This window comes from Bufo bufo, chromosome 8 (assembly GCF_905171765.1).
Source record: "Bufo bufo chromosome 8, aBufBuf1.1, whole genome shotgun sequence".
Classification (NCBI taxonomy): Eukaryota; Metazoa; Chordata; class Amphibia; order Anura; family Bufonidae; genus Bufo; species Bufo bufo.
The window spans coordinates 205,007,509-205,033,520 of record NC_053396.1 but is presented as its reverse complement, the minus strand read 5'-3'; the positions used below and the strand labels follow the sequence as shown (position 1 = coordinate 205,033,520).

The 26,012-nt window shown below is 49.8% G+C and overlaps 1 protein-coding gene across 1 annotated transcript in view; it reads left to right on the top strand.

The window, feature by feature from the left end:
* The first annotated feature begins 627 nt into the window (after positions 1-627).
* LOC120977665 (N-acetyllactosaminide alpha-1,3-galactosyltransferase-like) overlaps positions 628-26,012 on the top strand; it is a 75,738-nt gene continuing 50,353 nt past the window's right edge. Inside the window, exon 1 of the mRNA XM_040405696.1 lies at positions 628-870. Coding sequence (XP_040261630.1) covers positions 778-870 — 93 coding nt within the window. The 5' untranslated portion in view covers positions 628-777. The remainder of the gene's footprint in view (positions 871-26,012) is intronic.

Sequence of the window (26,012 nt, the reverse complement as noted above, 5' to 3'; positions counted from 1 at the left end):
TACTGTATTAATGTACAGCGGCACAAAGCGCGCAGCGTCATAGTCCAATGATGCCATGGACTCAGCAGGACGGGTTTTCACGGACCATGGTCTGAGAAAATCCACGTATGTGTGAATGAGGCCTAAAGGCAGACTTTCCTGCAGGAAGGCACATTAGAAGTCATTCCTTTATATTTCACTTCTGCAAAAAAAATCTGCCTCAAACCTTCCTCCATGTGAACCTACTCATAGGTTACTTATCACCAACCCTGTGCATACTCTTGGAGGTAGTGTTGAGCGAACTTCGGGTTATCTAAGAACTCCGTTATGGATTCCGCTACCATGGACTATAAGTTATGGTCCGTGGTAGCGGAATCCATAACGGAATTCTTAGATAAAACCCCAACCTTGTACATCAAACTTGAAACCACAAGTTCGCTCAACACTACTTGGAGGCCAAGTGGATACAATTGTATCCAGTCTCCACAATGCTCTGTGAGATACACAGCTCCAGACTGATATATTGTAGCAACTGTCAGAGATACAGTATCTCACAGAGCATTGCGTGGATAAAGTTCTCCTTCTCGTGGTGTACATCATCCCCCTCCCTTCTACCTTCAGTAGAAAGCTTTTTTGAAGATCAGTGCTCATGTTACACCTGGTTTCCCCCAAGCTCCTCCTCAGCCACCCATCTCTATTACTATCACATGAACCACATCTCAAATGTTAAAAAACAAACAAAAACCTTTTAGGAATTCCTTGATTGAATGGACAGGGGTTGTGTAACAGCCTGAAGCTATGAGTGGTCGCACCTCCTTCTCTTACTCCATGTACCTGAGGCTTACAGGAGGACTGGTATTTTATGGTGTCAACTCCTGGACTGAGAACATGGTGAGTTTCCTTACATATATTTGATGTTCTACCCTAACCCTGTCCCTCACCTGGGGTTCTCGTCATCATCTCTGGGGTTTCTCAGAGCTTCCTGGAGGAACCATCATCTGATCTTTATGGAGAAGCTTAGGGTGCTGCCACACGTTCAGGTTTTTGGAACCAAAATCAGGTGAGGAACAGAGAGGGGCACATCTACTAAAGTGTCTGTGCCACTTTTTTTTGTCGTATTCTCTCCTTGATATCTTAGTTTTTTTTGCGTCCACACGATTTATTAACATTGTTGTGCCTGTATTGTTGTGTTTAGAGCCGCCTGCTCCATTTTCTGGTTTTACTACAAATTCTTTAGGTGCACTTAGCTAAGCCTTTTTTGAGGACACATTTAAGGCTACTTTCACACTAGCGTTTTTTGCGGATCTGTCTGTACTGGCAGTCAATCTTAAATGCAATATACACTGCATTATTACTGAGGATATGGCTGGCTTTATGGATTTCATTTATTTAACTCTTCGGATACTGGAGTTTTATTTTATTTTATTTTCATTTTTGCGTTTTTTGTTTTTTTTCTTCCTGGAGCCATAACTTTTTTATTTTTCCTTTCGCATATCCATATGATGACATTTTCAAATCAAAGTGCAAGGCACACGCTCGTTGCTCCTAGAGCAGGGATCAGCAACCTCCGGCACACCAGCTGCTGTGAAACTACAACTCCCAGCATGCACACCTATTCGGCTGTTCTTGTAACTCCCATAGAAGAGAAAGGAGGATTCTGGGAGTTGTAGTTTCAGAACAGCTGGAGCGCCGGAGGTTGCTGATCCCTGTCCTAGAGACTCACTTTTTTTGCTTTGAAAAAATGAAGGATGGAATTAATTGATAAACTCTCCCGATCAGTCTGCCCAGACAAGGAAAAATCGGACAAAAAGAGGGGCAAACCACTCTAATAAATGTGCAACATAAAAGGAAAGGTTCCAGCACTTCATATTCCGGTTATTGCTTTGTCTGGTTGCAGATTATATCTTGTGGAAATCGCGTCCCACCACCGCAACAGGTTAACACGTTTCGAACTCCAACGTTCTTAGTCATAACCCTGTGTGGTGTTCAGCTTCAGGGGTAAAAATGGACATCAACCTCCAATAGGAGAAGAAAAAAGGAAAAAAACATGATGAAAGGGGGATGGGAATTCCCCCCGGGCTGAACACCTCACAATCACCTGTCACACTTCTATTCAAACGCCAAAAGTTGTTTCCAGTGGCTGAACACTAATGTTTTTCTCAATTACATAAATGCATTAAATTTGGATACAATGGATCGCATAGAAAGAGAAAAGAGGAAAAACCCAGTGTTCACCAAAACTGCATGGTGTGAACATGCACATCACAATGAAACGCACTGTTAAAATTGTGAAAATTTAAAATCTCTCCTCTAATCCGGGATATCTTCTCTCAGTCAGTGTGACTGGATAATGGCTTATGTATTTAAGATGTTATCCAATATTATATTTTTCATCTCTGACAATTCCCTTTATGTTGTATTTTCGTGCGTTTTGCTACTGCTGTTTCAGTTTCAGATGTTATTTGCCATTTTATTTGACATAGATATTAGACTCCACCAGCATTGATAAAAAAAAATAAAAAATTAACTCCCTTTTCAGATTGAATACCCGACATCCAATCTGAAAATCCAGTAAGCCTCTCGTAACAGTATTTTCTTTTTTATATTTCCACCCCTGGGTGAGACAGTTACTTTCTCAATGGCGTATGTGCAGAAGCCATCCAGGCCTCTGTTATGCTCCTTTTATAAAGTCATTCGCTGCCCGGAGGTTGGTAATATAGTTTAGATACTCTCGTAATCTGGTCTTGTATTGTCTGCTCGTACTTCCCACTAGATCGCAAATTGAGCCTTTTATCATATAGAAAACCCCCGATGTATTGCAATTAATGTAATTTTTTTTATCGGAAAGGTTTCTGTATGTGTAGCGTTATCAAAGGTTGTAGTTGGTTGGGCATATTTGCATGTCTTACATGGATGTCCCACGCACTTGGTAAAACCCAAATATTTCATCCAAGTGCTTTTAGGTTTACTAGAGACACGTGTGAACAGAGATGGAGACAAAGAATTAGCTATGGTGCGGGGTCGCCTTGATGCGATCCTACATCCATTCTTTAAAAAAAATCATATACAATGTCATCATCGTATAGAATTGGGAGACATTTCCTTATTGCATTGGAGAACTGGCAACTATGTATTTTTTTTGTCATCTTCTATTTCTCTTTTTGTGCCATTTTTATTTGTATTTTTACTTATATCTGTCCTTTTGGATTTAAGTAGGAGCTCTGTTCTCTTTTTTTATTGTTTGCTATGTCTAGAGTTCTTAAAAACATCCAATTTGCGTACCCTCTCTGTTTCAAACGTGTCCCAATTAGTTGGCATTCTTTTTGAAAAGCTATATCCCTACTACAGTTTCTCCTTGCCCTTTATAAATTCACCCACTGGGATGGCCTTCATTGTGTGAATTGGGTGATGGTATTACCCGAGACCTCCTTGCGGAAAGTCTCTGTGCGAATATTCTGATTTGGAATTCCAGTCAGTTTTAAATCCAAAAAGAACACAGATCGTGTGTCTATATGGTGGGTGATTTTTTTTTTTTTAATTATACGTATTATTATTATTATTATTATTATCATAATTTATAAAGTCTGGTATGGCAGACACATCAGTGCCCCAGACAAGGAACAAATTGTCGATGTCTCTGCCATACCAGACTATTGCATCCGAAAAAGGGCTATCGTCAGAGAAAATAAACTACAACAAAGATTCGAACAGAAAGATTACAGTAAGGAAAAAATTCTAAAAGAAAAATAAATAGTAGGGAAGCTAAACAGACAAGATGTAATGAAGAGGAGATCAAAAAACAGGAGAGTTATAACAAAGAGGAAGAACATCTTAAGATACCGCCGATTATTACACAATATAATTGTCAGACAGGAATATTGAGGAAGATCCTCAAAAAACATTGGGAAACTTTGAAAGAAGATAAAATAATAGGGGAATACATTCCAAATAATCCAAAATTCATATACTGAAAGGCAAGAAATATGGGTAGTTTAGTAGCCCCGACAAATGAATCTGTCAGTAAAGAAAGTGAGAGTCAGATTGCAAGTGGAAAGAAATTAACACCCCAAGCAGGTTTTTTTCCGTGTGGAACATGTGGGGTGTGTAAAAAGTAAAAAAAAATCACTAGGAAACAACATAAAAGTATGCAAATAAAAAATGAAAATACAGGAAATCTGGTTACATATAGCATTTGAGATCATATCACCTGCAAAAGCCAGGGGGTCATATATGCAATAACATGACCATGTAAAAAAGTGTACATAGGACGCACAAAAAGAACACTGAGCAAGAGAATAGGGGAACATATTTACAACATCCGTAGAAAATATGAAGGTCATCCCCTCTCGAGACACTATAAAGAAAGACATGGGGTAAATAGTAATAGAACCACATTTAGTGGAATAGAGATAGTTAAAAAAGATAAGAGGGGGGACTTTATCAAAAAAATGTCCCGAGCAGAGACCCGCTGGATTTTCAATCTGAATACATTAATACCATTAGGATTGAACTCAGAAATCGAGTTGTTCGCTTTTGAATGCATGAAAGAAAGCAGAAGATATGAGGGGGTTAAATGAACCTATATAAGCGGGAATAGGAGACTGAATCGGTATCCCTGACGAAGAATAAAGTTTTATTCGAAACGCGTTGGTGAAATCTTGGTCCTCCTGACTATCCGTAGCTCAAATTGTGACGTCACGCAGCGAGTAAGCTGTGAACGAGAGCTGTGCCACCGGCCGGGGCAAGCTCAGGGAAAGCAATAACAATAGGGTGTAGCCTCCCGAATCCCCCTCATGTCGATGTGAGAGCAAGAGAGAAAAGGCGAACATACAGCCGAACAAGCAGAACTCAGAAATATGTAAATACCATTCTGGGAGTCTAAAGCCATTGTATATTGTGTTTTCAAGGCACTGACCACAGTGAAGGTGGTCAGGGAGTGCATCGCGCGGTACCATAGTATAACATACACGTGTCATTTGTGGGTGGCAGCGATACCACTGCGGTAACGCAGCGTCAGTTATTGAGAGGTGTAAGCGCCTGTGTAATAAAGTACAATTCTATATGATGATGACATTCTATATGATTTCTTTTTTCTTTTTTTTTTTAAAGAATGGATGTAGGATCGTATTAAGGCGACTCCGCACCATAGCTAATTCTTTGTCTCCATCTCTGTTCACACGTGTCTCTAGTAAACCTAAAAGCACTTGGATAAAATATTTGGGTTTACCAAGTGCGGGGGACATCCATGTAAAACATGCAAATATGCCCAACCAACTACAACCTTTGTACAACGCTACACATACAGAAACCTTTCCGATAAAATATTACATTAATTGCAATACATCGGGGGTTTTCTAGATGATAAAATGCTCAATTTGCGATCTAGTGGGAAGTACGAGCAGACAATACAAGACCAGATTACGAGAGTATCTTAACTATATTACCAAACCCCGGGCAGTTGGTACATCGAGTGCAGCGAATCACTATAAAGGAGTATAACAGAGGCCTGGATGACTTCTGTACATACGCCATTGAGAAAGTAACGGTCTCACCCAGGGGTGGAAATATAAAAAAGAAAATACTATTACGAGAGGCTTACTGGATTTTCAGATTGAATACCCGACATCCATCGGGACTCAATCTGAAAAGGGAGTTAATGTATTTTTATCAATGATGGTGGAGTCTAATAGTAAGGCTGGTTACAGCCTGCATTTGTGGGCGGGGCTGCCCGCTATATAATTCCGAGCGACCTCATCCTGTGGACGGTCGCTTCGTGCCTCCTCCTCCAGTCGGTTCTGTCACTTCCGGGTCGTCAGTGCTCCCAGGCTACGTCACTTCCGCGGTAAGTTATGGCTCTCCAGCTTCCTCAGCCGGGGGCTGCGTCCGTCCGGCATAACTAGCTGGGCTCGGCCGGGGCTTCCTCCCTCTTTCAGCTCCTGAGAAGCCTCATCGCAGCGGTGCGTTTTACTTTTTCTGTTCAGGGCTTTTTCAGGTAGCGGCAGCCGCGGCGCTTTGGGTAGGGCTGTCCGCTCCCGCTGGGATCGGCTTGCGGATTTCCCTGTCATAAACAGCACTGCTCTGTGGCCGCATCGTTACCTCTAAAGAAGTGAACGCAATGTGTTTTTTGTGGGTTGTGGCGTTTGTTCTGCTTCACAAACGTTGGGCTGCAGGATGCCGGTGGCTCCAGAGGCGGCCCATAGCATGGGTTGGGTCCGCAGCTTTGCTCCGGGCGGACTCCGGCCCATCCCATGCTCTGGGCCTGGACTTAAGGGGGGAGGTGCTGCGTGCACATAAGGGAGTTCTCCAGTCACCTGGAGAGCGGCGTTTCCACTTGGCTGGCACACCGGCTGGGGGCTGGATCTCCCTTAACCGGGTCCTTCCCTTCCCAGGTTAGGTGAAGGTGCTATGTCCTGTTTCCAAATTTACCATTTCGGGCTCAGGAATAAATTTTTGAGCTTGTGGTCTATACCTAGATGCTGATAAATTTTTTCAAAAATGAACAGGGCTCCAGCACCGTCTGATATCCAGTCTTCCGTTCAGCCAAGTAGCTGCTCAACAGCTTCCTAAAGTTCATCAGGTATCACGTATACGTCATTTGTCTGTCTTCCCGGCTTCTGGTCTCAATCTCCTATATCATTTGTTGTCTCCCTGGATCGCCCAGGCACATGCTGCCTCTGTCATCCTGGATCGCCCAGGCTCGCTCTGTTTCTTTCATCCTGGATCGCCCAGGCACACGCTGCCTCTGTCATCCTGGATCGCCCAGGCTCGCTCTGTTTTTCTGCCATCTTGGTTCGCCCAGGCACTCGCTGCCTCCGTCATCCTGGATCGCCCAGGCACACGCTGCCTCTGTCATCCTGGATCGCCCAGGCTCGCTCTGTTTCTGTCATCTTGGATCGCCCAGGCTCGCTCTGTTTCTGTTATCTTGGATCGCCCAGGCCTCGCTCCGGTTTCTGCCATCATGGATCGCCCAGGCTCTCTCCGTCTCTGTCATCTGGAATCGCCCAGGCCCACACTGCCTCTGTCATCCTGGTTCGTCGACTCACTTTCCGCCTAGGCCTTCCTGAGCACCTCAGGTCCATTTAGACGGACACTTCCACTTGTCTGTTTTTTCACCTGCGCCTCCAGGGTTGATTTTCTGCCCGATTCGCTCGGGTATTCTGGTTGGCCAGTGCCCACCTGAATCTCTCAGGTCCACGTACTGGCTGTCTTTTTCCTAGAATAACTCAGACGTCGCCACCATCAGGGTCCATCTTGGTTTCCACCTCATACCTGTCCGGTGCCTTTCCTGAATCACTCAGGACATTTAACAGCACGGCACCTGCCTGAACCACTCAGGCCCATGTTACCATCATGTCGCTCGGGTCACTTTTTCTGTCATGGCACGTACACGTCCAGAATCGCCCAGGGTCAGGTACTCCATCCGAGTCACTCAGGGCGTCACTCGATTCACTCTGGTCCATTCGGCTTGTCACCAGAATCATTTTAGTTCCTCTAGTCACCAAATCACCCGTCCCCGTCCTCGGCACATTTCGGCCCCCTTTTTTCCCGGCACCCGACATCTTCAGCTCGGGTCCTCCCTCTTGTTCTTTTCCGCCACTCTCGTCCTTCCTTGTTCCCCGTCTACGGTCCTTCGTTCCCTCTTCTTCTTTCTCTTCCCGGCTCTCCTAAAGCGGTGTTATTCGTAGCTACCTACTCTTGTATTCACAGGTGCTTTGTTCATTGTCCGTACTGCCTCCAGTACCTCCTTGTGGCGCGAGCCAGTCCTGTTGTTGGAACCATCAGTTCTGCGCAATTAGGGTGCAAGATGTCCCAACCATCCGATATTGAAGACAGCTTCTCAGGTCCCGGGTCATCGGTTTCTGGGCACGCCGGTAGCCCATCGCTAAGGTGTTGGACCATCCCAAAACTTATTGCTGAACTGAATAAGAGGGGTATTCCCCATCCGGCTTCTGCTCGGAAGGCAGAGCTCTACCGCCTTCTGAGGACAGAGTCGGGGAGCTGCAATTCGCAGTCCTCCCTCTCCTCTATTCAGTTGTCACTGAATCAGCTGCAAGCAACAATCAGCGGCTTGGTCGGTTCTTTGGCGGATGTCCAATCCAGGGTATCCGAGCTAGAGTCACGTGCCCCGGAGGATTCCCCGTCTGCGGTCACGACAGTTGTTCCTTCAACCTCTCAAATACCAGCGTTAGGTACGCCCAACGCTAGTCCAGCTGTGGCCCCAGCCCACTTCGTCCCTGAGGCCATTAAGAAGGACATTCTAGCTGGGAAGGATGTCAACCTGGCATCCATCCTGATAGCTTCCCAAGATGTGGCCGAGAACAAAGTCATCAATTGTGGGGAGGTTGCAGTGCTACTTAGGGGCGAAAGATGCCCGCCTGAATAGAAAACTTTCTATTCCGGAATTTGTGTTGGCATTCAGCCTCTATCGGGATGTAGTCTGCTCTGCCCATCCACTCAGACGGGAGGAACTAGACACATATCTTTACCGTCTGACGGATCTGGGATATAAGTATGGCGGCTCCAATTTTTACGATTACCATCGTTCTTTCTCCGCCAAGGCTGCGGCAGCCCTGGTCCAATTTCAGTTCGTTACTAACTGGGCGAATTTGGACATGGAGCTCTTTTTCCGGCACTTCACCGGGCTAAGAGCTCCTACCTGCAAGACATGCCAGTCCATCTTGCACACGGCGGACTGGTGCCCTTTGGTGGCCACCCCGGGTCTTGACCGGGCCCTCCCGTCTTCCTCTGGCCAAAGAAGCCAGCCGACCGTGGACGAGTTGGGCAGGCCTGTCGTGTTCCTTGGGCAGAGCCAGGTCTGTAATAATTTTAATACAGGAGGGTGCGGTTTTGGTAGCTGCAGAGCCTTGCACATCTGCTCTCTGTGCTTTAGGGCTCACCCCCATTCTTCCTGCCCTAAAAAAGCTTCAAAGTCCTGACTAGCCGACATTAACATTAACATTGAGTTATTGGCTGTCCTCTTACAGGAGCACCCGAATCAGCAGTTAGTCCAGTTCCTCCTTTCAGGATTTACGAGGGGTTTCCACACTGGGTTGATCGCCCTCCCTCGGGAGTCCTGGGAGGGGAAAAATCTGCAATCAGCCATACAGGATCCGGGTGCAGTTGACAGTCTATTGTTAGCAGAGGTCCATAAAGGGTTCCTCTTAGGCCCATTTGACGTAATCCCGTTTGATACCTGAAGGATTAGCCCGATTGGGTTAGTCTCTAAGCAATCTTCAAATAAAAAAGGTTAATTTACGACCTGTCTGCGCCCCATATGTCCTCTACACCCAGCTTGAATTCCTTGATTCCATCAGAGGAGTTCGCCATGTCTTACTCCACCATAAAGGAAGCGATTAAGTTCATTTGGCAGTCAGGGAGAGGGGCCCTGCTTGCCAAAGCCGATATAGCGGACGCCTTTAAGCTGCTTCCCATTGCACCTCAACTTTGGGGATTTTATGGCATCAAGCGGGCCCATAGGTATTATTTTGCCAATAGACTCACCTTTGGCTCCAAGAGCAGCCCTTGGTTATTCGACCAGTTCGCGGGCGCCCTGCACTGGATTTTGGGTCATCACGGGGGTTTGGACATGGTCATTCACTATCTCGACGACTACTTAATCGTCCAAAGCCCCCGGGGTGATTCCTCCGGGCTGGATATCCTGCTCCAGCTGTTCTCCAGTCGCTACTTCCAAGACTGAGGGCCCTAGCACAAGGGTCACCTTCCTAGGTATCGTGTTGGATACCGTCCGCATGGAGGCAAGTCTGCCGGAGGCGAAGTTATCCAGGATCAGGACTGCAGTCTCCGCCGCTGCTTCATCCAGGGTTCTTACCAAACTGGAGTTGCAGTCCCTCTTGGGTTCTTTTGAATTTCGTCTCCCGGATCATGCCCCAGGGTAGATCCTTCGTGTCTAGGCTCCTCAATCTTCTCCCCCCGGCCCAAGACCAAGATTCCACCGTCCATCTTGACAACCAAGCTGTTGCGGATCTGCTCATGTGGCACTCCTTCCTGACTTCCTGGAACGGCATTTCCCTTTTCGTGCCCACTCCGGATGCATTCAGATGCTGCCGCCTCTCGCGGGTTTGCGGCCATTTTCCATCCGCATTGGCTGGTTGGCAATTGGCCGGCGGAATTCTTCCTGGATAGCGAGTCCCTCAAATCTTCCCCTCTCCTGGAACTGTATCCTCTGGTGGCGGCCGCCCAGGTTTGGGGCCCCCTCTGGGCCAACAAACCCGTGGTGTTTGTTACGGATAGTCTAGTGTTGGTGGAAGTACTCTCCAAGGGTAGGGCCAAATCTCCAAGGATTATGTCCCTCCTTCGCAGGTTGGTTTGGCTTTCTCTGCGGCACAACTTCCATATCTTCCCTTCCCACATTGCGGGGGCTGAGAATGTAGCGGCTGACACCTTGTCCCGATTTAACTTCACCATCTTCTTCCAGGCAATGCCAGACGCAGACCCGGTGGGCACGCCCGTTCCCCCGTTCAGCCTCCTGACCATGGACTAAGGCAACTGGTGGCATCTGCGAAGAAGTTGGTCCAAGGATCTTTAGCTAAGAACACCGTCAGGAATTATCTTACGGGATACGAGGCGTTCCGGCGCTTCATGCTCAGCCACCCGCAGAACGGCCAAGACGATGTTACCTTTCTCATGGCGTTCATCGCCCACTGCCATTTCTACTTGCACCTCTCTCATAACACTATCAAGGTGTATTTAGCAGGGGTTCAGCATTACAGATTACTTGATGATCCTTCTTGCCAGTCCATCATGTCTAACCAAGCTGTCAGGGCCACCCTTAGGGGCATACAAAAAAACAGTGCAGACCCAGTGGCGCGCAGACAGCCAGTTTCTGGGGAGTTATTTTGGGGTTTGTCCCTAGCTCTAGACGGTTCCCCCTTTGGGCACCCAGCAAGCCTCATCATCAAGGCTGCAATGTATCTCAGGTTTTATGGATTTCTAAGGCTGGGGGAATTTACTTGTAGTGCTATAACGCGCTCCACCCTTCTTAAACGCCATCTCGTTCGGCAGGGTGGCCAGTTTTCTTTATTTCTCCTATCTTCCAAGACTAGTCAAGTAGGTCCTCCCATCGAGATCAAGTTCTTCCCCACATCAAGCAGTTGGTGTCCTGTCAAGGTGCTGGGGGACCTTGCCGAGTTTCTCCTTCCTCTTGCTCCAGAGGACCCGCTCCTTCCCCCTCCAGGGCAGGCCTCTCACCGCGACCCAGTTCATTACCCACATTCGCACGTTAGCAGCAGGTTTGGGGTATAATCCGGATACCATTTCAGGGCACTCATTCCACATAGGAGCCGCCTCCTCGGCCTCCAAGCACCAGGTACCCACGCATGTTATCTGCAAGATGGGGCGCTGGAGGTCCTCGTGCTTTTCCAGGGCTTTTTGTTCGTTGGCTTTGTGATTTGTCCAGTTCGGTTCAAATAAAATATCTCACTCCTAACAGCGTTGATGGTCTTTTTGCCCACATATTCAGGCCTACCCCGCACTGGCTCCGGGCACAGTTCAGCCAGATAGATCAGGGAGGGTGGTAGGCATCCCTCCCAACTCCACGTTCATGCACACCTCAGCCCCTACCTGCATTTGTGGGAGGGGCTTGAGCCTTTATAAACCCCTCTTCCCTCACCTTAGTAGGCGTTTCGGTTCATGGAATTTGAACTTGTGTTTGCTACGTGTGTCTCCTTGTTCCTCCGGCCGCCTCGCGCAGAGTTCTTCTCTTCTAGTGGGTAAGTATGAGGCACTTTCGCGGAGCTGAGGACAGCGGCAGTCCGGCTCCTTACCGCCGCTTCATTCAGCAGGTGCGTTCCAGCATGGAACGCACGCGCTTCCTGGTTCTGGTCACCGCCCGTCTCCCTGCCTTTCTGGCGGCTCGGCGGCGGGGAGCGCACCTAGGAGCCAGCACGGCTCTCTTCATACTCGTGGGGGTTGGGGGGCCTGGTTGGCTGGCTCGCTCCTTCGGCCGAGGACGGCGCACGGAGGCGTGCATTCCAGGGTGGAACGCACGCGCTTCCTGGTTTTGGTTACCGCCCGTTCACCCTGCCTTCTGGCGGCTGGCGGCTCGCCGGTGGGGGACGCACCTTGGAGCTGGCTCGGCTTTCTCCATCCTCAGGGGGGGGGGGGTTCGTGGGGGAGGCTGGTTGGCTGGCTCGCTCCTTCTGCCAAGAGGACGGCGCACGGAGGCGTGCGTTCCAGGGTGGAACGCACTCTCCTTCCGGCACAGGCATTGCTCTCACTCACCCCCTGGCCGGGCTCCTTGGCTGCTATGTCGGCCTGCGTTCCACATGGAGCGCAGGCTCACAGGCAGCCAGGCCTGATAGGGAAAGGGGGGAGAATAACTGGTACTTGTCGGGCTTCTCCCCGCATGCTGGCCCTCATGTTATCATTCCACATAGGTCTTCATACCACTCATGGGTCCCTGTACAGTCCTTCGCTCGGACCACACAAGCTGGTAGCCAGTCTGCTAGCAAACACCCAGGCATAAGGGTTTAGGATCTCCAGGTCGCTGCGCGGTCCTGGCCCCGCTAGGGGTGGGCCCCTGGGCATGAGTCTCCCAGTCCGACCATCCCTGTCATGGTAAAAAAAACAAAAAAAAAACATGGAAGTACAAAACCCGCAATATCAGTAAAAAAAAAAGAAAAAAAAAAAGAAAACAGGGGCACGGCATTGGGGTGCACCATCTGTAACCTAGCAGGGTGGGGATCCTGCGCAGGACTCGCTCGGCTTCCCTCGCGCTTTCTGGCACCTGGTCATGCCCAGGATTGTCTCGTCTTCCTGGTTCGCCCAGGCCACTGTTGTCGTCATGTCATAGCCGCTTATTTTTTCTCCAGGGCACTGTCAGTGGTCTTGTCACGGTTCTGGTTTTGTCACATTGTCTCCCCTGGTTCGCCCAGGGCACGATACATTCCTGGTACGCCCAGGTCTTCATGTTTCCTCTCTAACACATTGGTTTCACGCACCTGTCCTTTGTCTTATCTGAGTCTTTCTAAGGGGCCATCCTTCGGCTGCTCCCCCGGTCGTTCTTTGCTTTCCATGGCTCCAAGGTTACCATGTCAGTCTGCCGCCCTCCGAGGGCCGCTGATACGCGCAGCTTCTATCTCATGGCTACGCGCCTTCTCTTCTGTCAACCGCCTGGTACGCACAGGCGGCTCTCTCCGGTCAAGTATCTGGTCCGATGCGCTCAGATGGTTACTTGACCTAGGGGTGCGCCCCATCCTGGCCAGTTCGCCTGGTTCCAACAGGTTTGAGGTCACCCGTTTCCTCTGCACTTTCAAATTTTCGCCTGTTACTTTATTTACAGGGGTTTTTCCTATTTTTCCGTTCCAATCGGTCCTATTCAGGTAAGTTCGCACTGACTCCGCCGGGGTCCCGGTCAGATCATGTTCACGCTTTTAATTGTCCCTTCATCTGTCCAGCTAGGTCAGGTTCTACTGAGCCATCCTACGGGTTCTTATTCCGGTACGTGTTTCTCTATCGTTCACAAATTCAAATACTATTCCGTCATCACCCTCTTGTTTTTTTGTTTTTTTTCCTCTTTATTTGTCATGCCTTTTGTTTTCTAGCAGCACTGCCATGTCTCGTGCTTAGGATATGGAGGACGGCCTGTCCGTCCCCGGCTCGATCATATCAGGCCAGGCGGGTCCATCATCCCTTCGGAGCTGGACCATACCAAAGCTATTGGCTGAGCTGAACCGAAGAGGCATTCCGCACCCGGCCACCGCAAGGAAGGCAGAGCTGTACAAGCTGCTCATGACCAGCCCCAGCACTTCGGCAGTGCAGCAGGAGGCGTCATCCATCCAGTTGTCACTGGTGCAGCTACAGTCGACCCTAAACTCCTTGGTCGACTCGGTAGTAGACGTTCGGGCAAGGGTTTCAGAGCTGGAATCCCGGCCACCCATGGCACCCCCGGCACCCGTCCCGCTGATGGCACCATCTACATCGGGTTGGCTGGCTACAGGTACGCCAAGGCCCATTCCCCAGGTGTCCCCCTCTCACTTCATTCCCGACAACCTCAAAAGAGACATTCTGGCAGGGAAAGATGTCAACCTGGCGTCAATCCTCATTGCCGCTCAAGACGTACCTGAGAACAGGGTCATCAACTGTGGCGTTGTGTCGGTGGTCCTCCGGGCCAAGGACTCGCGGCTTAACCGCAAGTTGACAATCCCTGAGTTTGTCTTGGCTTTCAGCCTCTTCAGAGACATCATCTGCACCGCACAGCCGGAGAGGAGCGAAGAGCTGGACAGCTACTTGTACCTGGTCACTGACCTGGGGCACAAGTATGGTGGGTCGGCCTTCTACGACTACCATCGTTCCTTTTCGGCTAAGGCGGCGGCAGCGTTGGTGCAATTCCAGTATGTCACCAGCTGGTCTTTGATTGACACGGAGCTCTTCTGCCTCAGGGCACCCAACTGTGCGACGTGTCAATCAATCTTCCACTCTTCTGAATGGTGCCCAAATAGCGCCCACCCGTCTCAGGACAGGGCCCTCCCGGGCACCTCTGGGTCTTTTCCGTCTAATCCCTCCACTGACAAACTAGGCAGACCCATTGTCTACTTGGGAAAAAGCCAGGTCTGCAACAATTTCAACTCAGGGGAGTGCTCTTATGCCAGCTGCAGATCCCTCCACGTCTGCTCCCTGTGCTTCAGGGCCCATGAGGCAGTCTGCTAAAGGGTCCTGACTAGCCGACATTAACGTGGACCTCTTGGCAGCGCTCCTTCAGGATAACCATGATCAGGACTTTGTGGCGTTCCTGTTGGCGGGCTTTCGCCAGGGGTTCCACACAGGGCTCATCACGCTGCCACAGGTTCCCTGGGAAGGCAGGAATCTGCTGTCGGCCACCCTGGACCCTCCAGCAACTAGCGAGTTGCTCCAGTCGGAAGTGGCTAAAGGGTTTCTCATAGGCCCTTTCCCGCTCATCCCGTTTTCTTCATGGCGAATCAACCCCATCGGCTTAGTATCGAAGAAAAATACCAATAAAAAAAGGTTGATTTATGACCTGTCCGCCCCTCATGTTTCCGGAATCCCTAGCCTTAATTCCCTGATTCCCTCGGAGGAATTTGCCATGCATTACTCCTCAGTGGACGACGCAATTCAGGCCATCCTGTTGCATGGTAAGGGCGCTTGGTTGGCAAAGGTGGACATCGCCGATGCGTTTAAGCTCCTTCCCATCCAACCTCAGTTGTGGCAGTTCTACGGCATTGAGTGGGCCGGTCAGTATTTTTTCGCCAACAGACTCACGTCTGGATCCAAGAGTAGCCCCTGGTTATTCGACCAACTGGCCAAGGCGCTACATTGGATCTTGGTCCATCACGGGGGCCTCCGGTCAGTCATCCACTACCTCCATGACTTTCTAGTCGTGGAGGACCCGCAGGGCGGGTCTGGCATTCTCAGTGTCCTCCTGGGGATGTTCGCCAGGCTGGCTGTTCCTGTCACGGAGTCAAAGACTGAGGGTCCCGCCACGAGGGTCTCGTTCCTGGATTCGGTTCTATTGCAGGCCAGCCTCCTGGAAGAGAAACTCGCTCAGTGTCGGGAGGTCATTTCCCAGGCGGCTTCCACGGGGTGCCTCACTAGAGTCGAGTTGCAATCTCTTCTGGGGCGGCTCAATTTTGCCTCTAGGATCATGCCCCAGGGGAGGACTTTCGTGTCGAGGCTGCTCCAGCTTCTTCCCTCAGCACCCGAGCAGGACAGCGTCATCCGGTTGGACGGCCAGGCCATGGCAGACCTGGCCATGTGGGAATTGTTCCTGTCCCGCTGGAACGGCATCTCCTTTTTTGTGTCTCCTTGGTCTCCCTCCTGCCCGACTATTTTTTCGGACGCTGCTGCATCCTGCGGCTACACGGCTATTTGGGGTCCCCGTTGGCTAGCGGACCGCTGGCCCACTTCTATCCTAGAGGAGGCCGAGTCCATCCGCACCTCCTCCCTGTTGGAGTTGTACCCCATCGTTGCAGCAGCCCAGGCATGGGGTCACCTCTGGGCTAACTTGCCAGTGATGTTCGTGACAGACAACCAGGCCTTGGTCGACATCTTAGCCAAGGGCAGGGCCAAGTCCCCCAAAATCATGGCACTATTGCGCCAGCTGGTTTGGCTGGCCCTGTCGCACAACTTTCATGTGCATTGTAGCCACATTCCGGGTCAGCAAAATGTGGCAGCTGACTCACTATCCCGGTTTAATTTCACACTCTTTTTTTTTCAGGTCATGCCAGAGGCCGAGCCGCTCAGATATCCCACCCCGGCTTTCAGTTCCCTGACAATGGACTAGGCATGCTCGTCTCTTCGGCAAGAGACCTGGCGCAGCAGTCCCTCGCCCCCAGTACGGCCAGGAACTATCTTTCAGGCTGGAGAACCTTCCAGGAGTCCTGGCAGACATTCCTTTCATCATGGCCTTCATTGCCCATTGTCACCACCAGTTACACCTCTCCTACAATACCATTAAGTTGTACCTGGCGGGCGTCCAACACCACACCATGCTCCGCAACCCAGGGGGTGGGTCCATTTTTTCTGGGCACGCGATTAAGGCCACCTTGCGAGGGGTCCAGAAGGGTAGGCCCAATCCCCTGTCCCGCAGACAGGGCGTCACTGGGGAGATGTTCCAGAGATTGTCTTCTGCCCTGGATGGTGCTCCTTTTGGGCCCTTCTCCAGCTTGGTCTTTAAAGCTGCCATGTATTTGGGCTTTTAGGGCTTCCTTAGGCCAGGCGAGTTCACTTGCAGTACGGCAGGGCGGTGCAGTCTGCACAGAGAACAGCTGGTGCGGAATCTAGACCATTACACGCTGAAGTTAATTTGCACCAAGACTAGTCAAACAGGTGGAGGTTCAGTTTTTCCCGACTGGTAATAAATGGTGCCCGGTACAGGTGTTTGGCCAGCTCATGCTCGCCCTCCAGGATGCTCCACCTCACAGCCCTCTACTAACACATCTCGATGGCGCTCTCACCGCGGCGCAGTTCATCAGCCACATCCGCACGGTTGCTGCTGGCTTGGGGTTTGACCCTGGCGCTATATCCGGCCATTCCTTCCGCATTGGAGCGGCTTCCAGCCATGAGGTCCCCGCCCATGTCACCTGAAAGATGGGAAGGTGGCGTTCGTCTTGCTTCACCAGATACATACCTAACCCACAGGTGGAGATTTCGCAGGCGTTTCGGTCATTGGTATTATAAGGTAATAAAGTCTTGTACCTTAACTATGTTGATTTCCTTTTTGCCCCCTTTTAGGCTGCTCTCGTACCTGGCTCCAGGCACACACCAGCCGGTTTAGATTCTAGGCAGGCGCACTGCCCAAGTTCGTATTTTAGCCACGACCACAAATATATATGTAAAATAAAATGGCAAATAACATCTGAAACTGAAACCGCAGTAACAAAACACACGAAAATGCAACATAAAGGGAATTGTCAGAGATGAAAAATATAATATCTTAAATACATAAGCCTTTATTTAGTCACACTGACTGAGAGAAGATATCCCGGATTAGAGGAGGCATTTTTATTTTCACAATTTTAACAGTGTGTTTCATTGTGATGTGCATGTTCACACCATGCAGTTTTGGTGAACACTTTGTTCAACACTGGGTTTTTCCTCATTTCTTTTCTTCCTGGTTTTTCTCTTTCTATGCGATCCATTGTATGGAAATTAATGCATTTATGTAATTGAGAAAAACATTAGTGTTCAGCCACTGGAAACAACTTTTGGTGTTTGAATATAAGTGTGACAGGTGATTGTGAGGTGTTCAGCCCGGGGGGAATTCCCATCCCCCTTTCATTATGTTTTTTCCTTTTTTCTTCCTTCCCTCCCTATTCTCCTATTAGAGGTTGATGTCCATTTTTACCCCTGAAGCTGAACACCACACAGGGTTAGGAGTAAGAACGTTGGAGTTCCAAACATGTTAACCTGTTGCGGTGGTGGGACGCGATTTCCACAAGATATAATCTGTAGTGTTGATCAAGCACCATAGTGCTCGGGCCGAACACATCAGGATGCTCGGGTGCTCTACCGAGCACCCGAGTATAATGGAAGTCCATGGGAGAACCCGAGCATTATACCAGGCACCCCCTGCTCTGAAGAGGGGAGGGCGTCTGGTTTACAGGAAAAGGTCAGAAATTGATGAAAACGCCACAGAAATGGTTCGGGAACAGCATGGGGAGGATGTCTGGATGCATCTTGGACTCCCAGGTCGCTGCTGGGGACGATGTTGTCCGAGTACTACGCCACTTTTACAGACTGACAATAATACGCACAAAACCGAAGATAAAATTGATTTTAGAGGAAAAATGGTTAGGAAACATTAGTTCCTGTATATTTACTTGTATATAAAGTGCAAGTGCTGCCAAAAATTACAAGGAAGAGGCACTCCGATACAACCTGTATATCACATAAAGGAGGGCCTTATTCACATTGTGGTCCAATTGTTCAGGTAGTGGGACTCCTACACTCAGAAAGCCTATGCACTAAGTGAAAGGGCCGCCAAAAATTACAACGAACCAGCACTACAATAAACCATTTATTACACATAAGGAGGGCATCATACACACCCTTGAAAAATTATGATTGATGGCCTGCTGGTGACCCTCAAAAACATTAGGAGCAAGGGCCTGCTGATCTGACCATCTAAAACATTATGGGCGAGGGCCTGCTGCCGCTTTGGTGACTCTAGATAACCTGGGCCCGATCACACGTCCCCGTGACGGCGACAATCCATTCGGATGTCTGGCCTATCAACTTTCAATGTTATTTTTCAGCGCGAACCACGGTGACCACGGGTAACGGGGAATCAGGGTTTGATTCCGGAGAGGGAGCCTGAGAAACGGCTACGGCTACCACATCCAAGCAAGGCAGCATGCGTGCAAATTACCTATTAGGTATAATTAGGTGAGGGCCTGCTGGTGAGCTGACCCTGTAAAACATTATATGCGAAGGGCATTATATGTGACGAATAAGCGTGTGTTGATATGATGGAGGAGGAGGATGAGAAAAGGAAGATTCAACCATATACCCTCGTTTGTGGTGGAAGGGGGGCATGGGAACACAGTGTTTTCAATACACCATAAAAGCCACATTTAAAGTGCCTTTATGTTCAGCCGCTTTCCTCACGTGGAGTAGAGAAGTCAGGGGAAATCCAGGCCTTATTTATTTTTAGAAGAGTCAACCGGTCAGCATTTTCAGTTAACTGGTGGATACGCTTATCTGTTATAATACCAGCAGCACTAAATACCCGCTCAGACAAAACGCTGGCGGCAGGGTAGGCCAGCACCTCCAAGGCGTAGAGCGCCAGTTTGTGCCACGTGTCCAGCTTGGACACCCAGTAGTTGTAAGGCACTGAGGGATCACTGAGGACGCTGACACTGTCTGCTATATACTCCTTCACCATCTTCCAAAGTTTTTTCCCTCCTTGTGACACTAGGCTGCACATCAGGGTGAGGGTGCTGGCGGGGTGTCATGAAACTATCCCAGGCCTTGCAGAGTGTTGCCTTGCCTCTGTTGAAACTGCTGTGTGTTCCCCTTGTCTCCCCTCCTCGGTTGGCCAAGGAACTACGGACTCTGTCGCCAGCGTTGCCAGATGGAAATTTTTGGAGCAATTTTTCCACAAGGACCTTCTGGTATTGCACCGTTTTGCTCGTCCTCTCCACCAGAGGGATGAGAGATGAGAAGTTCTCTTTGTAGCGGGGGTAGAGAAGGGTGAACAGCCAGTAATCCGTGTTGTCTAAAATGCGTATAACGCGCGGGTTGCTGGAAAGGCAGCCTAACATGAAGTCAGCCATATGTGCCAGAGTACCAACAGGCAAGACTTTGCTGTCGTCATCAGGAGGATCACTCTCTTAATCTCCTCATCCTCTTTCTCCTGTTCTGCCCACCCATGCTGAACAGATGGAATTAAACTTCCATGGGTACTACCCTCTGTAGCTGAGGAAACCATCTCCTCCTCCCCCAAAAATAAAATATCATTCCCAAATTGATCCAAACATGAAGTTGACATATGGGGAATGTAAAGTAATAACTATTTTTGGAGGTATTACTATGTATTACAAAAGTAGAGAAATTGAAACTTGGAAATTTGCAATAAAAAAAAATTTTTTGGGTAAATTTGGTATTTTTTATAAATAAAAATGATTTTTTTTTACTTCATTTTACCAGTGTCATGAAGTACAATATGTGACGAAAAAACAATCTCAGAATGGCCTGGCTAAGTCAAAGCGTTTTAAAGGTTAAGTCCTTAAGGTGAAATAGGGCTGAGTCCTTAAGGGGTTAAAGAAGTATGTGGATAGAGGAATGATTCCTCGCGGCCTGAGGCTGCTGAAGAAACCCACAACCATTTATTCTGAGGATTTTACCACCAAATGGCAAACTATTTTGTCAGATTGCTCCATCAAATTAATGGGACTGATTATTTCTCACGAGGAAGAAACCCTGGTTAATCTCCGGGAAGAAATCGGAGTTACTCAAAATTCCATTGCACCTCTGGCGGACTCGTCCGGTTTTTTCAGATCTGGATGAGAAACTCCAACTGAATTTAAATAAAATGGAGGACAGTCTGATTGCTATTGTTGTACAGGCACACCAATTCAGGGAGGAGTTACGGCCAATCAGACCTCTGGTGAGGCGGCACAGCCTTGAGCATGTTGATCAGCGTCTGATTCATTTTTTCGCACAGTCCGTTTCCCTGAGGGTGGTATGCGGTAGTTCGCAGTTTTTTGCAGTTGTACAAGGCACAAAGTTCATAGAATAACTGAGACTCGAATGCAGATCCCTGATCAGTGAGTATTTTGTCAGGAAACCCATACGGCAGAATGAAGCTCTTCCACATGGCAGCAGCTGTAGTTTTTGCAGTTAAGTCCTTTACAGGTACAGCCACAACAAACTTGGTATAGTGGTCTATGATGGTCATAGCATAGACATACCCGGATCTGCTGGGTTCCAGTTTCACGTGGTCAATTGCCACGATTTCAAGAGGACCTTTACTCCCTATTGGATGAAGGGGGGGCTCACTGATCATGTCTTTCTCCTTTCGCCACTGCACAGGTGGCACATTGTCAACACCAGGTTTCAATGTCACTTCTCATGCCAATCCAGTAGAAACGTCGTCTGATGGTGGCTTCCGTTTTTTGGATTCCAAAGTGACCAGACCGGTTATGGTACATGTCCATCACCCTCTTGGCATCTCTTCGAGGCACCACTATCTGGTGGAGGTGCTCACAGGTGACTGGATCAAGCGTTCTCCTGAGGAGTAGGTCTCTTTGTAGGAAGAGTAGTTTCCGTTGCCGCCAGAGGCGAACTAGCTCTGAGTCAGCTCTCCGCCGTCGGATTCTCTCCGGTATGCGCCCGCTGTAAAAATAATCCAACAGTTCTCCAATGGCTCTGCTCTCTGATTGTAGTTTAATCCAGAGCTCTTTCTCAACTGGAGGTGAGGGGTCACAGGTCTGTGGAAAACAAGTGACTTTAGAGGTTGGGCGCCTAGTGTGTAGGGCCTCCTGTCGGGCAAATCGGGAGTAGAATATTGGCATCTCCACATCTTCCCACTGATCATCAGTAGAAATTGGTTCTTTCTGGGCAGGTAGCCTAGACAAAGCATCGGCATTGTCATTAGATTTCCTAGTACGGTACGTAATGGTAAAGTTGAAGTTGGCCAGTCTAGAGGCCCATCTTTGTTCTAGAGCTCCCAGATGTGCAGTGTTCAAGTGAGCTAGCGGGTTATTGTCGGTGTAGACCGTGAAAGGTGTAGCAGCTAGGTAGTCCTTGAATTTCTCAGTGACAGCCCAGACCAAGGCTAGGAACTCCAGTTTGAACGAACTGTAGTTATGGTCATTCCGCTCTGGCTCTCGTAAAGATCTGCTGGCATAGGTGATGACTCTTTCAGTTCCAGCTTGTGTCTGAGATAGTACAGCTCCCAAACCTTTCTTACTTGCATCAGTATAGAGGCAAAATGGTAGGCTGTAGTCAGGATAACCCAGGTCTGGAGGTTCTGTAAGTTTTTCTTTCAACAGTTGGAAAGCAGCTTCTCTCTCTTTATTCCACTCCACTGGTATCTTGGGATTCTGACATCCTTTAGGGTGACCTTTCACAAGCTCCTGGATAGGTTCCGCAATCTGAGCAAAGTGCGGGATAAGTGGTAGGCAATTAAGAGTGCCGCATTTGTGTGAGGGGAGGCGGGGCGTTCACTATTGAAACCTGGCCCTCCTCCCCCCACTTGTCGGTTCGAACGATTTCGAATCGGCTTGTGGGTTGGTGCCAGAGAAGGGCATGCGTCACTGGAGGATCGGGGGATCGGCTGCGTCGAGCTCGTCGCTACGGTGATTAGGTAGGCAGGGTTGCTTGCACACCCGTCTCGCTATGTATAACATGTGGGGCTGCCGAGCGTGCCGCCGGTCCCCAGCTGCGCTGGAGACTGCCCGCACTCCCGATCGCTTCCGGCACCCCGAGACAGGCACCCCGATCCGCTCCAGGCCCTGCGCTAAGCACCCCCGCTCCCACATGCAGCGTCCCCCAGGCAGGCACCCCTCACCTGTGGCTCAGCAGCGACGGGTCACGACGTCCGCTCGCATACCCTGAGCATCGGTCACGCCGGCCGTCGGCTCCACGACGCAGCGTTATATATCACTCACTCCCGTATCAGAACGTTCCGCCGTAGAGGAAAACGCCGTCCGCTCACACAGGGATCTATTCATTAGCTGCAATCAGTAAGCGGAGGTCCAGCTGCAGGATCAGGGGACGGAAGCCGAAACCTATAGGCGATTAATACGCCGCGGCTTTCCCTGTACAAATAGTCGATAGCGGTGGGCACGGGATGCAATGTTCCACATGGCGGAGCGCAAATCCCTCACAGCCGATCCTGATGCACGTTCTCCTGGTAATTACAATTAGCGAGGCAGTGAAGGTGGACATGCTTATGTGACTTTCAGTCATGTCTAGGAATCCGCTGCAGAATAAACTCGTCTTCTTTACTGCGCCAAACTCAGGCAAGACAAGATAAGCAGATACTCGGACATGTGCACTGTATAACAAGTTAGGATTTCAATGGTTAATTCTAACCTAGAAGGGAATCACTGGCTTGCTGCGCTCCAGCAGGTCCTGGCTTGAGAGAGGGCGGGGGATGGTCGACACCTACAGGCCCATACTGGTACTGCAGTCCAGGTGCAGGGCTCCTCTGCTCAGGCACAGTGGCTAGGTACTAAGGCAGGAGTATAAAAAAAAAAATATTTAAATAAAATTTGGAATATGTTCAAGGATCAAATATAAAGAGGGCTTCAAGGAGGGGGGCTGGCCACGTCACTTTGCGCACGCAGCCGGGCCGCCCGTAAGCCCATACGGTCAGTCAGGGGGTTGGTTCGGGCGCAGTCACAATAATACGGTGGTTAGCTAGGGAGCGGTGGCATAAGTGAAGTGTCGCCCAGCTGGCGTGCGCTCACTCACACGTCTGTTCTTGGTTGTTCAGGTCCACAGGTGGTGGGCTAACTTACGATACTGTGGGGTTCGTGGCTGTCATGGCCGCCAGGTGAGTCAGGGGTGGTGCATGCGGGGGTCAACCCCCTCTTTTCTCCTGCATAGGCTTGGGGGACGGGGGATGGTGGACTATTATGTCCAGGCCTCTGGCGCATCTCTTACAGGGTGGCGCCTACAGTCGTGGCCTTTGGTGGGGGGGGGAAGAAAAAAAAAAAATAATAATAATAATAATAATGGTATAGATAGGAATGTTGCTTTGCCAGGTCTGTCACGACTACAGACTCCTTATAAAGCCCTGCCACGACTGCAGGCATCAGTCTGTCACGACTACAGACCCGCTCTAAAGCCCTGCCACGACTGCAGGCAACAGTCTGTCACGACTACAGACCCGTTATAAAGCCCTGCCACGACTGCAGGCATCAGTCTGTCACGACTACAGACTCGTTATAAAGTCCTGCCACGACTGCAGGCATCAGTCTGTCACGACTACAGACCCGTTATAAAGCCCTGCCACGACTGCAGGCATCAGTCTGTCACGACTACAGACCCGCTCTAAAGCCCTGCCACGACTGCAGGCACAAATCCATTACGACTACAGACTCATTATTAAGACCGGCCACGACTGCAGGCATTAGTCTCATGTCAACAGACTCATGAGGTAATACTACCACGTCTACAGGCGATGGTCCGTTACCGCTACTCTCGATGTAGGGTCCCCTCACGACTACAGGGGCTAGTCGGTCACATCCACAGACTCGGTCGCACTCCCGTTAACTACAGGCACTGGGTGGGCATCTACGGGTAGTTGCGTCACGACTACGCACGTGGGTCAGCCACGGCCTGGGAGGTCAGCCTTCACGGTCACAGGTAGGTCCAGTTAGGCTTCAGTCTCCCAGCGGGTTCCAGTCACAATAACCAGCCCCTAGGTGAGGGGGGGCACTCCCGCACCGGCGCACAATGCCAGGGAGCTGTGCGGCTCCTCACGCGGCACACGGTTCAAACCAGCGGGGGCCGGGGCCCACGGTAAAGGAAGGGCTCCCTCTGATCCGGTGCACATTGCCAGGGAGTGGCGCTGCTCCCCACGCGGTACGAGTGTCCAGCCGTCGGTGGGTCGGCCCTAGCTGAGGAGGGGGGCTCCCCCGCACTGGTGCATTCTGCCAGGGAGCAGCGTGAGCTCCCCACGTGGCTGGGGGGTAAGGCTCCTCATCTTCAATAAAGTCTGGCACGGGCCGCCGTGCCGTTAGGTAGGCAGGGATCAGGGGAAGGAGTACTAGGCTCGGTCAGAGGGAGCAGATCATAGGCGGTGGCTGGCTTCCTGCTGCCGGCCGTACATAAGGTTCCAAGGGGGTTATTTAGGCACAGGATGTTAGTTAGTCCGTGCAGGTGATCTGCGTTATACCATGCTCTTCATGCTCGTACTCAGAGCTGTGCCCATACGAGAGCTGCTTAAGTGGTTGATAGTGAAAATAAAAAAAATAAAAAAAAATACATTTTTGAGTCTCTCACGCATGGCTTCTCCGTTTTAGGTTACACATATGACTCCGCCATTAGAGTCTCTCACGCCTGGCTTCTCCGTTTTAGGTTTACACATATGACTCCGCCATTAGAGTCTCTCACGCATGGCTTCTCCGTTTTAGGTTACACATATGACTCCGCCATTAGAGTCTCTCACGCATGGCTTCTCCGTGTTAGTTTTACACATACGACTCCGCCATTAGAATCTCTCACGCCTGGCTTCTCCATTTTAGGTTGGCACATATGACTCCGCCATTAGTCTCTCACGCCTGGCTTCTCCGTTTTAGGTTGGCACATATGACTCCGCCATTAGAGTCTCTCACGCATGGCTTCTCCATTTTAGGTTACACATAGGACTCCGCAATTAGTCTCTCACGCATGGCTTCTCCGTTTAGGTTCACACATATGTCTCCGCCATTAGAGTCTCACGCATGGCTTCCCCGTTTTAGGTTACACATATGACTCCGCCATTAGAGTCTCTCACGCATGGCGTCTCCGTTTTAGGTTGGCACATATGACTCCGCCATTAGAATCTCTCACGCATGGCTGCTCCGTTTTAGGTTTACACATATGACTCCGCCATTAGAGTCTCTCACGCATGGCTTCTCCGTTTTAGGTTGGCACATATGACTCCGCCATTAGAATCTCTCACGCATGGCTTCTCCGTTTTAGGTTACACATATGACTCCGCCATTAGTCTCTCACGCATGGCTTCTCCGTTTTAGGTTTACACATATGACTCCGCCATTAGAGTCTCTCACGCATGGCTTCTCCGTTTTAGGTTGGCACATATGACTCCGCCATTAGAATCTCTCACGCATGGTTTCTCCGTTTTAGGTTACACATATGACTCCGCCATTAGTCTCTCACGCATGGCTTCTCCGTTTAGGTTCACACATATGTCCCCGCCATTAGAGTCTCACGCATGGCTTCCCCGTTTTAGGTTACACATATGACTCCGCCATCTGAGTCTCTCACGCATGGCTTCTCCGTTTTAGTTTTACACATATGACTCCGCCATTAGAGTCCCTCACGCAGAGCTTCTCCGTTTTAGTTTTACACATATGACTCCGCCATTAATCTCTCACGCA